The following is a 14767-nucleotide window of genomic DNA, read 5'->3' as shown; positions in this document are numbered from 1 at the left end:
CCAAAGCTCTATGACTCTGTCCATGTTATATGTTTTTTCTCCTTTTCTCACCCTCCTCTCTGTTCTGCAAAGCCGCATATTTTTGTTTTGCTAACAAAACTGTATAAATGCAATTTTGTATTAGTTATTTTATATTTCGTTTATGTATAACATTTATGACTTATGTGTCTACTAAACGATTAACAACTGAGGAATGGATTGTTGTAATTCACTGCGAAAGTCTCCATCCAATACAAATTATTAAACCTCTGAACTGGTTCAATGCTTTCAACTTGCCCTTTTCTTTGCAGCAAATTTATCTTTATAATGATTCAAGGTACCTGGTCTGCCGTATTCATCGGATTCCTGGTGAACTACTTCTTTGACGCGATTACCATAGCCTAATCGTGGGTCCTGATCATAGGCTTTGAGTGTTTCACTGGAGCTGTAGGATTTGTGATGTACTTTGCTGTCTTCACTATCCACTGAAGAACTGGTGTATCGTCTGTCTTTTTCACGTCTGCTCTTTGTTAAAGACCGGTAGGGTTTCCGTTCTTTTATATCCATGGCTTGTTTGAGTGACTTTCCAACATCAATGATTAGCCGTAAGGGGTTTTAGCCCAAAATATTCTGCAAGAAAGGAAAATCAATACCAGAAGTAAGCTAAAGGAATTGCAGAGATTTACGTGGACAGTAGTTCAGATTATTATTAAAGAAAATACCATGCATGTTAAGTTATTCCTGTTTAAGCACTGCAGATTTAGAATTTACCATTCTATCATTATAGATTAATACTTAGCTGAAAAGCTGTCCCATGCAGCCCTGGAGACATATTTCATCAAATTGAAAACGTGTCGGATATTCTCAGCTTTATGTTTGGTACGGGGATTCTCGTGGAGTTCTCTAGATGATGTTATTGATGGTGTACATCGGGCTCGCTACAGGCCGATCACGAGAATATGGTTTTGTAAATATTTTTCAGCTTTTGATGGGGATTGTATTACAAAAGCAAAGTGAGTTCATAATTAGTCTGTGAACTGACCAACTACAAGGCAGCAATCATATGCACTCTGTTGGCAGCTCATATCTGATAGAATGCTCAATTTTAATTTTACCTGCATGAACTCATTCATCTCCTGGCACTACAAAATGAACTTCTTACCATTATTGTTATAGTACCAGGAGAGTAGGCTGGTACAGATATTTTCTAAGGCTCTACAGAAATATATTATTCCATTCACATAATATAGCCTTCACCCAAGTGTCTTGAGTATATGTGTGGGTGTCCAAGGAAGAACAGCAGCACTCTCGGCTTCAACGTACCATAGAATTATACAGTACAGAAAATATCCTTCACCAAATTGAGTCTGTAATACAGATAACTACCTACTTTAGCCCCACTTTCCTGCATTGGCCTACAGCCTTGGATGTTTTGACACTTCAAGTGCTTTTCCAAGTACTTTTCAACATTTTTGAGGTTTCTCACCACAGCTACCCTCCCAGACAGTGCATTCCAGACCCCAACCACCCTCTAAGTGAAAAAAGTTTTCCTCAAATCCCTCTAACTTTCCTGCCCTCACTTTAAAATGATGCCCTGTTGTTATTGGTGCTTCAACTGCATTCTATTCATTCTATCCATGAGCCTCATATATTTATTCTCCGCTAACAAGTTCCACCCCACCCCACCAACCTTCTCTGCTCCAAAGAAATTCTGAGTTTATCCAGCCTCTCTATAGGCTGAAATGCACTATCTGAGGCATTATCCTGGTGAATCTTCTTTGCACTCCTTCTTGTGCAATCACATCCTTCTTATACTGCGGAATACTGCACATAGTACTCCAGCTGTGGCTCAATCAAAGTTCTGTACAACTCCAACATAACCTTCCTGCTCTTATAATATATGCCATGACTGATTAAGGCAAGCATCCTTTATGCTTTCTTAACTACATCATTAACCTGACCTGCCACCTTCCGGGATCTCTGAACAAGCACCCCCAAGATCTCTCTGTTCCTTTGAGCTTCCTTATGTCTTGCTATTCATTGAGCACTCCCTTTTCTTGTTCCATCTTCCAAAGTGCATCACCTCACATTTATCATGGTTACATTTTAATCTGCCACTGATCTGCCCATCTGACCCATCTGTTTATTTATTCTCTAGTAACCTAATACCTTTCTCCTCATTGTCAGTTGTCAGTGTCCTCAGTCTCCTATAAAAGGACACCTGCTCCTGTAATAGAAGTCAGGGACCACTCCTGCAGAGACATCCATGTCCCAACTTCCGAGTAAAGTAATACTTGGCATCTGATAGTAATGGTCGCATTATTCAGCCATCAAATACCATTACTAATCAATAGCTGCAACACCTTTGGCTCCTTATGTCTTACAGTTGCACCTACTCTTCCAAGGACCAGTCTATCTCCCTTTGGGGAGACTTCCTTGACTACCTTAGATTCCAGTGCTTTTTGCCATTCATGTGATTGTTTCTGTGTAAACTGGAGATGCTCTTTTGTATCTTGTTTCGTCACTCCTTCGGCATTAATAAAACCCTGTGTTTGGGGTGTACAATGAGTATGAAATACATCATGTCAGGCTAATGTGTGTGCATGGTATCAGCTCAGTCTCAGAGCTTAGGTCATTCCCCACTTCAAATTCCCTACTGTTCAGTGGTTGGGTGCACAGCAGTGCACGTCTGAGAGAGTTCCTCTGCAGGGACAAGGACAGTGATAGGCAGGTGAGGTAGTCAATGTTGTAGGACAGCCAGGGTTAGGTACCCTGAATACTTGTGTTTCAAAGATAGCATATCTTAGAACACAATATTGTTGGAGCACTATGGTTGCAGATGCAGATCCCTCAAATGGTGTCTCATTTATCCTGGCCATTGTGAATCCATTGCAGCCATTCTCCTCAATATCAAACACTGTATAAGTGCTTCACAATTGCAATGACAATGAGTGATCCTCTGCCAATGGCTTTCAGCCTCATCAGAAATGTACCTCTGAGATCTCAATTCCCCAGATCATCACCCAAGCTCTGTATATATGCCTGTGCCTGAGAACCTGTACCATTCATCCCCCAACTCTATCAGACCGTAATTTCTGTGAACAAGTGTGAAAGGACAACAGTGGCCAACCATTCAAGTGGCCATGACCAGCTCCCTAAAAGCAGGCATGCCATAAATAGTCATGATCAGAAGGATGACTGAATTTTTTTGCAAAGGAAAGTCACTGTTTCTGAATGCAGTCTGCAAAAGCTGAGATAGCAATGGAGTCACCCAGTTAGACAACTTGATTCACACTGAGAAGTGTGTTCCTGTCCTTGCACAGTACCTGTACCCAATGCAGCCGTTCACTGCTGATTGTCAGTATGTCTTGCTAGATGAGTCTGCCCTTGCAGGGCACGATGTCAATGAATTAGAAAGTGACAGGATGTTGGTTATGGCTCCCTGAATGTGGAGGGTTTAATGGAATGTACTGCAGCAAAAATTGAGTTTCTTTTTGGAGGAATCAGCAAGTTGAACCTGTCAACTCTGGTTTCCATGTCAAATTTTACAGATGGCTAACTTGTACATTGAGGTTGGTAAGAATGCATACAATAGTGATTTTGGCTAATTACAAGCAATGATGAATGTCAATTAGGAACTCCCTGTTGCCCAGTGAGAATCATGTCTTGCTGCTCAAGAAAAGTGTACAAGGTGTGACGTGATGTTCTCAATGTCGAGATGGGCCTTGTGAGAATCTTGCAGTCACCCATGTCACTCAGAGCCTGATAAGATTCTGCCAAGATCTATCTGTCAAGTTTTGCCAACTCAATCAACATGTCTATCTACCTCTGAAGACACTTTATTTCATTCCCACCATCTGCCTTCCACCTATTTTTGCGTAATCTGTAAACTTGGCATAATACATTTTAGTTTTAATGTTCAACCCAACTTCGTGGCAGTGATAATACATTTCCTGGTACTGTATATCCAAGACTGGGAGACCAGCTTGCTCAGTTGGCTCAATGACTAATACATGGTTCAGATTAATGTCAAAAGCACTGGGTTCAATCTTTATTCTGATTGAGGTAGAATTTAGGCCTGCCTCCTCACTTGACTTACAGTAAAAACAAATCAGAGCATTTTGCCATGGTTTCATAAAAGATAACTAAATAACATCTAAAACTTTAACATACAAGTCACACACCAAATAAAGTCATAATAAATAACAATTTTCTAACGCATCAAGAAGGCAAACATTATTTGCAGACACAAAATTGAAAAAAAACTAATATGATGAACGAATCAAAGTGATCTTTACCACCATCTGAATTCACTGTAAATTGTACACTTATTGCTGACAATATTATAAAGTCATAAATATTTCTAAAATTTACAACAAGTTGATTAAACCTATTGTGTGTAACTTAGTTATGTTTCTGTTCAGGATCTTCAGGTCTGTGAAAAGTGTCTATAGATTCCCTAATTCTAGAACATTTCACAGGAGAGTTCAAACAGGTTGTTCCTCCCTAATTCTGGAGCCTCAGGCCCAGGTGCTTGCCAGACCACAGATTTTGGTGCTCTATGGGAGGCCAAAGGTCAAGGTTAAATCAATTGTAAATCAAATGCAAGCATTTCATCACTTGATTATTTTCTTTCTTTTGCTTTGTGAGGAGTGGACTCAAGGTTCTGTCCCTTTCAGGGGACCGAAGTGCCCCCTGTCAATAATGGAGACCTGACGTAATTGTCTCTCTGCTTCACTTCCAGACAAGTCTTTGCAGCACAGCAGGGACAGTTCTGAGGAAATCCACAGCCTATGTTTTGTGCACATACCCCCATATGGCCTTCTTCAATCATTCTGCAAGTGAATTGGGATTATGCGTACTGGTTCCTGCACACTCTGACTTGGCCAGAATTTGCTTCATCAATGGGACATATGGATACAAGCAGACATTCAGTTGCAGAAATTCCAAGCTGCCAAAGATGGAAAATTTCTGAGGCCTATTTGTGACACAGTTACACCCTTCCCAGCAGCAGGGAAAACCACCCCTTCACTTGAACAGGTTCCCTGTACAATGAGAACACACACAGGGCAGCAGTTCGGATTTTGGTTAGTTGGGAGTGATACAATGTTGTGGAATTTCAGCTCTTAAAGGGCTGCTGCTCAGCACTAAATTGCATTCACAATCTTTCTCTCACACAAAAGCAAAGAAAAAAACCTGAAGGATGCTGGAAATCTAAACTAAAAGCAGAAAATGGTGGAAATGTTCAGCAGGTCTGGCAGCAGTTATGGAGGAGAGTCATTGACTTGAAACAATAACTCTGGTTTTCTCTTCACAGTTGCTATCACATCTATTAAGCATTTCCAACATTTTCTGTCATAACTTTATTGCCTCAATGTAAGGGAATTGGTTTAGTGCAGATTGGGAGGAACTATGTACATCAGAGACTATGTCCAAGAATTGTTTATCAAATATTGATTTCAGAGAAATTTCACAATTGAAATGTGAGGAGAAACGATAACATTTTCAGCTGCCAGGGGCTTATCCATCTCTGTTCTTATGCAAATGTAGAACATGTTGGTGGGGTCACATCTGGAGTACAGTATACAGTTTTGGTCTCTGTGTTTCAGAAATGATATTTGGTGTTGAAAGCAGTTCAAAAGATATTCATTGGGCTGATTCCTGTGAAGAAGGGATTGACTTAGTATTAGCGGCCTAACATGTTTTCATTGGAGTTCCGAAGGATGATGGACAGTCTGATTGAAACACAGGAATTTGAGGAGTCTCCTGACAGGTTTGAGGTTGAGATAATGCTTCTATGAGTGGACATATTTACAGATTAAGAGGATGCTTATGGAAAACTGAGGTGCAAAGGCATTTCTCCTCCCAGAAGGTAGTGAATATCTGGAATTCTTTACACCAGTGATTTGTGGAGGTTAGATCCCTGAAAGTAATCAAAGAGGAGGAAATTCCTCTATTTTAAAATATAGAGGAATTGAGGGTGATGAAGAGCTGGCATGAAAGAGGAGTTGAGGTTGGTGACAGATCACCCACAGTATTGTTGAATAGTGGGATAGAATTGAGGGGCTAATATTCACATGTTCTTATGTTCTGAAAAGAGGTACAAACTACATGGCTAAACATTAATCATGAGCAAATGAATACAGTCTATTGGTTTCAAATCACCTGAATTACTGACTGGATAAATAAATACCATTTTTATGGCTTAATTCTCAGCAAGAAAATGTTAGGGTTAGGAGAAGGCACTAACATCAATGTTAATTTTCCACAACCTCTGTGAAATATGCAAGAGCATTTATCCCATTTCGTAACATTCCCTCCTGCACAGGAGCAAAAACAGTAGGATATGAGGTATCCATAGGACATGATATAAATCAAGTGATAATTGGGGTTTGTAACAAAGATATATAATATTCATGAGTTATTCTAATCTTCACATTGACTGGATTAATCAAGTTGACAAAGATAGCCTGGAGGATGAATTCACAGAGTGGATTTGGCACGACATTTAAGAACAACGCATTCAGGAACCAACCAGAGTATGGGCTATTTAAACCTAGTGATATGCCATGAGTCAGAATTAATTTATGCCCCAATCATAAAGGGGATCCTTTGGGTAAGAGTGATCATAACATCATGAACTTTACATTTAATTTGTGCTCAAGAAATATTGCAATAAAATTATTGTCTTCTACTTAAATATAGGTAACTATGAATGTTGGAAATCAGGGTTGGCTAATATGTACAGAAAAAAAAGGACTGCAGCTGAGATGGTAGAATTAGAAATATTCTATAACTCCAATCAAACATATTTCATTGAGACTGAAAAACTGTCCATGAAGGTCTGCCATTCATGGTTAATTAAGAACGTTAAGGGTATTATTAAATTGTAAGGAAAGGTATGCAATGCTGCAACGATTAAGTTAGGTCAGGATATTGTAAAAATTTTAGCAACTGAAATGGATCACTAAAAAAGAAGCAATTAGTGTTTCAGGAATATGGGCACGACACATGAAGTCAGACAGAATTTAAAAAACTTCAGCAATAAAAAGGGAAATAACTAAAACAAGCATTTATGGAGATTGTGCAGGGTAGTTTTTCGGTATTCACTTGTGGGATGAGAGCATCACTGGCTGGACCAAGCAACTGCCCATCCCTAGCTGTCCTTGAGAAGATGGTGGTGAGCTACCTTTTTGAACTGCTGTAGTCCATGTGCAGTAACTAGACCCACAATATTATTAGAGAAGAAATTCCAGGATTTTGACCCAGTGTCAGTGAAGGCAAGGTGATAAATTTAATCAATTTTTAATTCACTCACAGGATGAGGGTGTTGCTGGATAGGCCACCATTTATTACCCATTGCTAATTGTCCAAAGGGCAGTTAAGAGTCACAGACTCATAGGGTCATAGAGATGCACAGCATGGAAACAGACACTTCGGTTAAGCCCATCCATGCCGACCAAATATCCCAACCCAATCTAGTCCCACCTGCCAGCACCTGGCCCATATCTCTTCAAACTCTTCCTGTTCATATACCCATCCAAATGCTTTTTAAGTGTTGCAATTGCCTTTGCCTTCACCACTTCCTCCGGCAGTTCATTCCATACACATACCACCCTCTGTGTAAAAATGTTGCCCCTTAGTGTCTTTTATATCTTTCCCCTATTACCCTTAACCTATGCCCTCTAGTTCTGGACTCCCTAACCCAGGGAAAGGACTTTGTCTATTTATCCTATCCATGCCCCTCATGATTTTATAAACCTCTATAAAGTCATCCTTCAGCCTCCGACGTTCCAGGGAAAACAGCCTCAACCTATTCAACTTCTCCCAATAGCTCAAATCCTCCAACCCTGGTAACATCCTTGTAAATCTTTTCTGATCGCCTTCACGTTTCACAACGTCCTTCCGATAGGAAGGAGACCAGAATTGCAATATTCCAAAAATGGCCTAACCAATGTCCTGTACAGCTTCAACATGACCTCCCAATTCCTGTACTCAATACTCTGACCAATAAAGGAAAGCATAATACCGAATGCCTTCTTCACTATCCTATCTACCTGTGACTCCACTTTCAAGGATCTACGAACCTACACTCCAAAGTCTCTTTGTTCAGCAACACTCCCTAGGACCTTACCATTAAGTGTATAAGTCCTGCTTAGATTTGCTTTCCCAAAATGTAGCACCTCACATTTATTTAAATTAAACTCCATCTGCCACTTCTCAGCCCATTGGCCAATCTGATCAAGATCCTGTTGTAATCTGAGGTCACATTCTTTGTTGTCCATTACACCTCCAATTCTGGTGTCATCTGCAAACTAACTAACTAGACCTCTTATGCTCGCATCAAAATCATTTATATAAATGACGAAAAGTAGTGGACCCAGACTGATCCTTGTGGTACATTGGTCACAGGTCTCCAGTCTGAAAGACAACCCTCCACCACCACCCTCTGTCTTCTACCTTTGAGCCATTTGGAGTCAACCACATTGTTGTGGGTCTGGTGTCAGATGTGGACCAGACCAGGTAAGGCTAGCAGTTTCCTTCGCTTAAGGACATGAGCAAACCAGATGGGGTTTTCTGACAATCGGCAATTTGTAGTCATCACTGGACATTTATTGCAGATTTTCTTTCTTGAAACCAAATCCACCATCTATTGTGGTGGGATTCTGAACCAGCTCCCCAGAGCATTACCTGCAACTCTGGAATAATGGTCCAGTGATAATACCAATGGACCACTTCCTCACTGACAATATTTCCAGGTCAGGATGGTGAGTGGCTTAGAGGGGAACTTGCAAGTTGTGATGTCCCCATATATCTGCTGCTGTTGTCCTGAATGGAAGTGGTCTTCGGTTTGGAAGGAACTATCTAAGGATCTTTGATGGATTTCTGCAGTGTATCTTGTGTATAGTTCACACTACTGCCACCAGTGGAGCAGTGGTGATGGAGGGAGTGAATGTTTGTGGATGTCGTACCAATCAAGCGGGCTGCTTTGTCTTGGATTGTGTCAAGCTTCCTATGTTGTTGGAGCTGCAACCATCCAGGCAATTGGGAATATTACATCAGACTTCTGACTTGTGCCTTGTAGACAGGCATTGGGGAGTCAGGAGGTGTGTTACTTGTTGCCATATTTCTAGCCTTTGACCTGTTCTTGTAGCCACTGTATTTACATGTCTAGACAATTTGAGTTTATGGCCAATGGTAACCCTCCAGTTGTTGATAGTGGGAGAATTCAGTGATGGTAACTCCATCATAAGGAAGTATGTCACCTCAGCGAAAGACTGTAATTTTTCCAGTTCAGAATTGTGTGACTAGGAAGCTGCATTGTGTATTCAAAGCTGAGAAAATTTCTCTATTGTGTGACATTCCGGGGGAAAAAAAGACCTCATAGCTCACAAGATAGGGACAGAGAAGAAGTTATTAAATTAAATTTACAGATTTGATAGGGAACAACATTTCTCTAGATTAGGTTTAACTATAACTGACACTCTTGGGAATTGATGGGATCTTGTTCTGCTTTATCTTTGAAATTGCTAAATGTGTGTTATTGTAAATAGTATGGTAATTTATTTTGCATATCAAATTCCTGTTTTATTGTTAAACTCAAATTTGCAACCTTTAGTGCTTTTGTTTCCGTGAAAACCACCAGATTAGATAAAAACAGAACATGATCTTTGATTGCTAAGGATTGCACAATGCTCAGTAACATTTGAGTCTCCTCAGATACTAAAACAGTCTGTGTCCAAATGCAGCAAGACTGGACAATATTGAGATTTGAGCTGGCAAGTAACAATTAATATCTGTGACATAAAAATGCTCGGCAACAGCCACGTCCAACAAGTCAGAATCTAACCATTGCCCCCTGACATTCACCAGCAGCTGAGTGCTCTACTATCAACTTTCTTAGGGTTTCCATTCATCAAAACTTGAACTGGAGTTACCATATAGACACAACAGATGCAAAAGCAGTTCTGAGGCGAGGCATCCTGCAGAAAGTAACTCATCTCCTGACATCCCAATTCTTGTTCACTATCTACAAAGCAGAGTCAGGAGTGTGATGGAATACACCTCATCTGCCTTGGTAAGCGTAGCTCCAACAGCACTCAAGATGCTTGACACTGTCCTGGACAAAAGGAGCCAGCTTTATTGACATTAAACCCAAAACAATCACTGCCTCCACCATCAATATTTAGGAGCAGTAATACGTACTACTACAAGATCACTGCAGAAATTTACCCATATTTTTTAAACACTATTTTCCAAATCCACAAACATGGGAAAACCACCACATGCAAGCTCTCCTCCAAACCATTCACCATCCTGACTTAGAAATATATCATAATTTCTTCAGTGTCACAGGATCCTGGAGCTTCCTCCCTAACGGCATTGTAGGTCTACTGGCATCACATGGACTGCAGCAGTTCAAGGCAGTAACTCATCTCCACCTTCATAAGCGTAACTTGGAATGGGCAATAACTGCTGGTCCAGCCAGCGATGTCCACTTCACAGAAATGATTTACATAAAAGTACATTTCATTCTGGGATTTGACTTGTCATGTGTAACATCCACTGGGATCATAACAATAGTTAGCCTAACGTAACTAAAGAATTAATTTGAGACTGTAGCCATGTCTCTTTCACACATTGCACCCAAATATCCTTGAGGGTACAACAACAACAGAGAATATACAAAAGGATGTCTTCAGGGCTGGAAAAAAACATAGAAATGGAGGAGACTATGTCATAACAGTATTTCAGTTGGGAGACTGGACGTTAAGAAGCTTAGACTGAGCAGAAGAGAGCTAGAATCAGTAAAGGATGGAATATGGATGCAGTAGTTTGAATGTGGCTGAGGTCGGACCCTGGTCAGAAGGTTTTGTCCATTTGAGGCATTTCCCATGTTCTTTCATGTTGCTACCACTGGCTGAAACAGAGAAGGCAGCCATGAACTGCTGATATCACTACAGGCTCTTAATGTCTCCAACTATTACTGACAACCAATCACAACGCCTGTCAAATCGAGCAGTGACATACTCATCTAAAACTATGTGCAACATTAAGAAAGTATCACAAGCAAGTGGCCACTTCAGAACTGTTAGCTTGCGTGTCACAATGTACTGAATCTTTCTCATGAAAGCTGTGAGTGGTAACACTGGGACTTTGAACACTTTACTACAGAAATCTATCACTGCTGGTGTAGACAGAAGGGTGATTGGTCCATCAGAGCAATACTGGCAGGCTTAACCTACATGAAACAAGCAGTACAGACTGCTGATAAACGGACTGCTGATCGTCTAACTGGGGCGGTCAACTCAAATTCTGGATCAGTCAACTCAAAGTATAACCAGACAATTGAACTGATTAGGTGGCTTCCTGTCAGGTAACCTACATTCCAAACAAGTTCCTCAAAGTATGGAGGTAACGTCAGAGAGTAAATTTTGTTGTAAGCAGCTCCAATAATTGCTATGTCATGATCATAGTCACTTCATACTTTAGAGTGGGGCACTTCCAGATTCCAGGTAATAGCCCAGAGGAAATTTAAACAATTACTTCTCTTAAGTTCCAATACACATCTTTCAGAGTATGTTCAGAGACTGAAAGATCGAGACCTAAATAAAGTAACACACACATTACCATCTTCAAGTAAGGGCACGGTGTTTCAAAGAGATGACAAGGAGTCCATTTCTGTCACACTTGTCATAATCACTGGACATCTCAAAGGCCAATAAAATAATTTTGAAGAGTTAATATTGTAATAGAAGAAAGGCAGCAGCTAATTTATGAACAGAAAACTTCCACAAACAGCTCTATAAAAATGACCAGATTATTGATTTTTGTGATTATGATAGGAGGATAAACAATGGCCAGAACACCATGGATAGGTTCACAACATTTTTTTGAATCACTACTGTGGGATTTTTTATGCCCATCTGAACAGGCAAATGTGGCCTCAAATTGAGGTCTCAGTTGAAAGAAGATAGTTCCGATGGTGTAGCCCTCCCTCAGTACTGTGCTAGACAGTTGGCTTCGAGTTTTATCCTTAAACCTTGGAATGAATCCATACCTTCATCACTCAAAGGTGAGAGCATTGCCAACTGAGCTACAACTAACACAGAGATAACAGGCAATAAATATTAACCCTTGCACTTTGATTTTGTCTCAGCATTTTATAGTTGGGCAAGGCTGTCGAAAGATAAACAATTGTTTGCAAACAGCTGAAAGTTGGCAATTCAACTAAGGGGAAGGCAATGGCCTAGTGGTATTATTGCTGGACTGTTAATCCAGAGACCCAGGTAATTTCTGGAGACCTGTGTTTGAAGCCTGCCACGGCAAATGGCGGAATTTAAATTCAATGAAAAATATAGAATTAAGAGTCTAATGATGATTACAAATCCATTATTGATTGTTGGATAAATGCAGCATGTTCACTAATGTCCTTTAGGGAAAGAAACTGCCATCCTTACCTGGTCTGAGACAAAAATTCCCTGCAGATATTGGAATCCAATGCACTCGGTTGAGCCCCAGCTACACCTGCCTCTTTGTCGGCCACATCAAACAGTCCCTCTTCAGTACCTACACAGGCGGTGTGCCCCAACTCTTCTGCCGTTACATCGATGACTGCATTGGTGTTGCATCCTGCACCCAGGCTGAACTAGAGCAGCTCATTGACTTCTCCCACAACTTCCACCCTGTCCTCAAATTCACTTGGTCCATCACAGACACCTTCCGCCCCTTTCTTGACATCTCCATTTCCATCTCCAGTGACAGTTTCCAGACGGATGTTTACTACAAACCCACAGACTCTCATAACTACCTGGATCATACCTCCTCCCATGCATTATCCTGCAAGAACTCCAACCCATTCTCCCAATTCTTCTGCCTTTGCCAATTCTGCTTGGATGAAGAGACATTCCACTCCTAAGCATCCCAGATGTCCACCTATTTCGAACAATGTGCTTTTCCTCCCTCTGTCATCCAGACAGCACTCTGCCACAGCATCTCCATTCCCCGTTCCACAGCTCTAACCGCCCCCAATACAATAAAGACAGAGTCCCCCTTCTCCTCACCAGTTTCCGCATCCAACATATCATCCTAAACACTTCCGGCAACTCCAACTAGACCTTACTACAAGCATATCTTCCCCTTCCTGCCCCTCTCTGCCTTCTGCAAGGACCATTCCTTCTAACAGTCCTTGGTTTGCGCCACTTTCCTCACCAACCTTCCCAAACCCCAGGTACCTTCCCCTGCAAACTGAAAAGATGCAAAACCTGCCAGCTCATCACCTCTCACCTCCATCCAGGGCCCTGCAGTCCTTCCAGGGAAGACAGATGTTTACCTGCCATTCTTCCAACCAAAAAGAAAGTGAGGACTGCAGATGTTGGAGAAGGGCTTATGCCTGAAATGTCATTTCTCCTGCTCCTCGGATGCTGCCTGACCTGCTGTGCTTTTCCAGTACCATACTCTCAACTCTCCTCCAACCTAGCTTACTGTATCCAGTGCTCCCGATATGGTCTTCTCTGTGGAGACTAAATGTAAACTCAGGAAACGATTCGCCAAGCATCTCAGCTGGGTCTGCAGGGGCCGAACAGTCATCCCAGTCACTGCCCATTTTAATTCCCCTTCCCACTCCCTTTCTGACATAACCATCCTTGGCCTCCTCCGTTGCCAAAATAAACCACAGTGCAAATTGGAGGAACAAAACTTCAACTTCCACCTGGGCAGCCTACAGCCCGGAGGACTCAACATTGAGTTCTCCAATTTCAAATAACCTCCCTTCCCATCCCCCGACTCCCTTCCCTTTCATTCCTCTTATATGCAGCTCCCTCTACACCCACTCCAGTCCTGAAGATGGGTTACACCCGAAACGTCGACTTCTCCCCTCCTGATGCTGCCTGGCTTGCTGTGTTCTTCCAGCCTCCTGCTTGTCATCCTTACTTGGCCTGGCCTACATGTGATTCCAGACCCACAGCAATTACAGATGGGCAATAAATGCTGGCCTAGCCAGTGATGTCCTCATCCCATGTATGAATAAAAAGAAAATCAGCTTGTTTTGGAAAGAATACATGAAAAGTTCATAAACCTGAAGTATGTATAGGCCAGATCTGGCAAGGACAGCAGATTTCCTTCACTAAAGCACATCACTGAATCAGCTGGGTTTTATATTCTGACAATCAATGATAGTTGAATGGTCAGCATTACTGAGATTAGATCTACATTCCAAATTTATTAACTGAACTTAAATTTCACCTTCTGCTGAAAGTGAGATTTGAACCTGTGTTCCCAGATCATTAATCCAGGCCTCGGAATTCATAGTGCAGTGATATTACAACATCATCAGCATCCTGCCCCATTTAGATTTTTATTCTCAGCCAGAATCAAGTTATGGAAAAGTTAATCTGAAGAAGCAAATCTGAAAAGTATCTATACCCAAGACCAAATGGGTAGCTACTGGTCTTAGTAGCCCAAAATCTGGGATGGAACTTGGCTACTTGGCTTTGTGGGTGGCATATATTTCTGGGGGATCCAAAATTAAATGAAACCATTGGTATAATGTATCCATCAATGGAAATAATTTTTGGTCACAAGAGCAGTGCACCAATCTTCTTCCATGTGTATGAACAACACCGATTCATCTCGTACCTGTTCTTCATCTTCTTTCAAAGAGGTGTTCCTCATTATCCAGAATGCTGTGACAAGCAGATTGAGCTGGTACAAATATGGTGAGTAGAGATTTTTATGTGTTAATATCATTCTAAAACTCTGCTGTGTAGTGGCATTCAATTACTATTTA

At 41.2% G+C, this 14767-nt stretch overlaps 1 protein-coding gene across 13 annotated transcripts in view; it reads right to left on the bottom strand.

The window, feature by feature from the left end:
- tenm4 (teneurin transmembrane protein 4) overlaps positions 1-14767 on the bottom strand; it is a 2250110-nt gene that overhangs the window by 449638 nt on the left and 1785705 nt on the right. For all 13 annotated transcript variants that reach the window (XM_087988070.1, XM_087988077.1, XM_087988076.1 and 10 more), the window contains one exon: positions 321-609. In XM_087988070.1, coding sequence (XP_087844196.1) covers positions 321-546 — 226 coding nt within the window. In that variant the 5' untranslated portion in view covers positions 547-609. The remainder of the gene's footprint in view (positions 1-320; positions 610-14767) is intronic.

The sequence above is a fragment of the Chiloscyllium plagiosum genome, unplaced genomic scaffold, assembly GCF_037043375.1.
Source record: "Chiloscyllium plagiosum isolate Xiang-an unplaced genomic scaffold, Cpla_swu_hap1 HiC_scaffold_6, whole genome shotgun sequence".
NCBI classification, from domain to species: domain Eukaryota; kingdom Metazoa; phylum Chordata; class Chondrichthyes; order Orectolobiformes; family Hemiscylliidae; genus Chiloscyllium; species Chiloscyllium plagiosum.
This window is presented reverse-complemented; position numbering and strand designations above follow the sequence as displayed.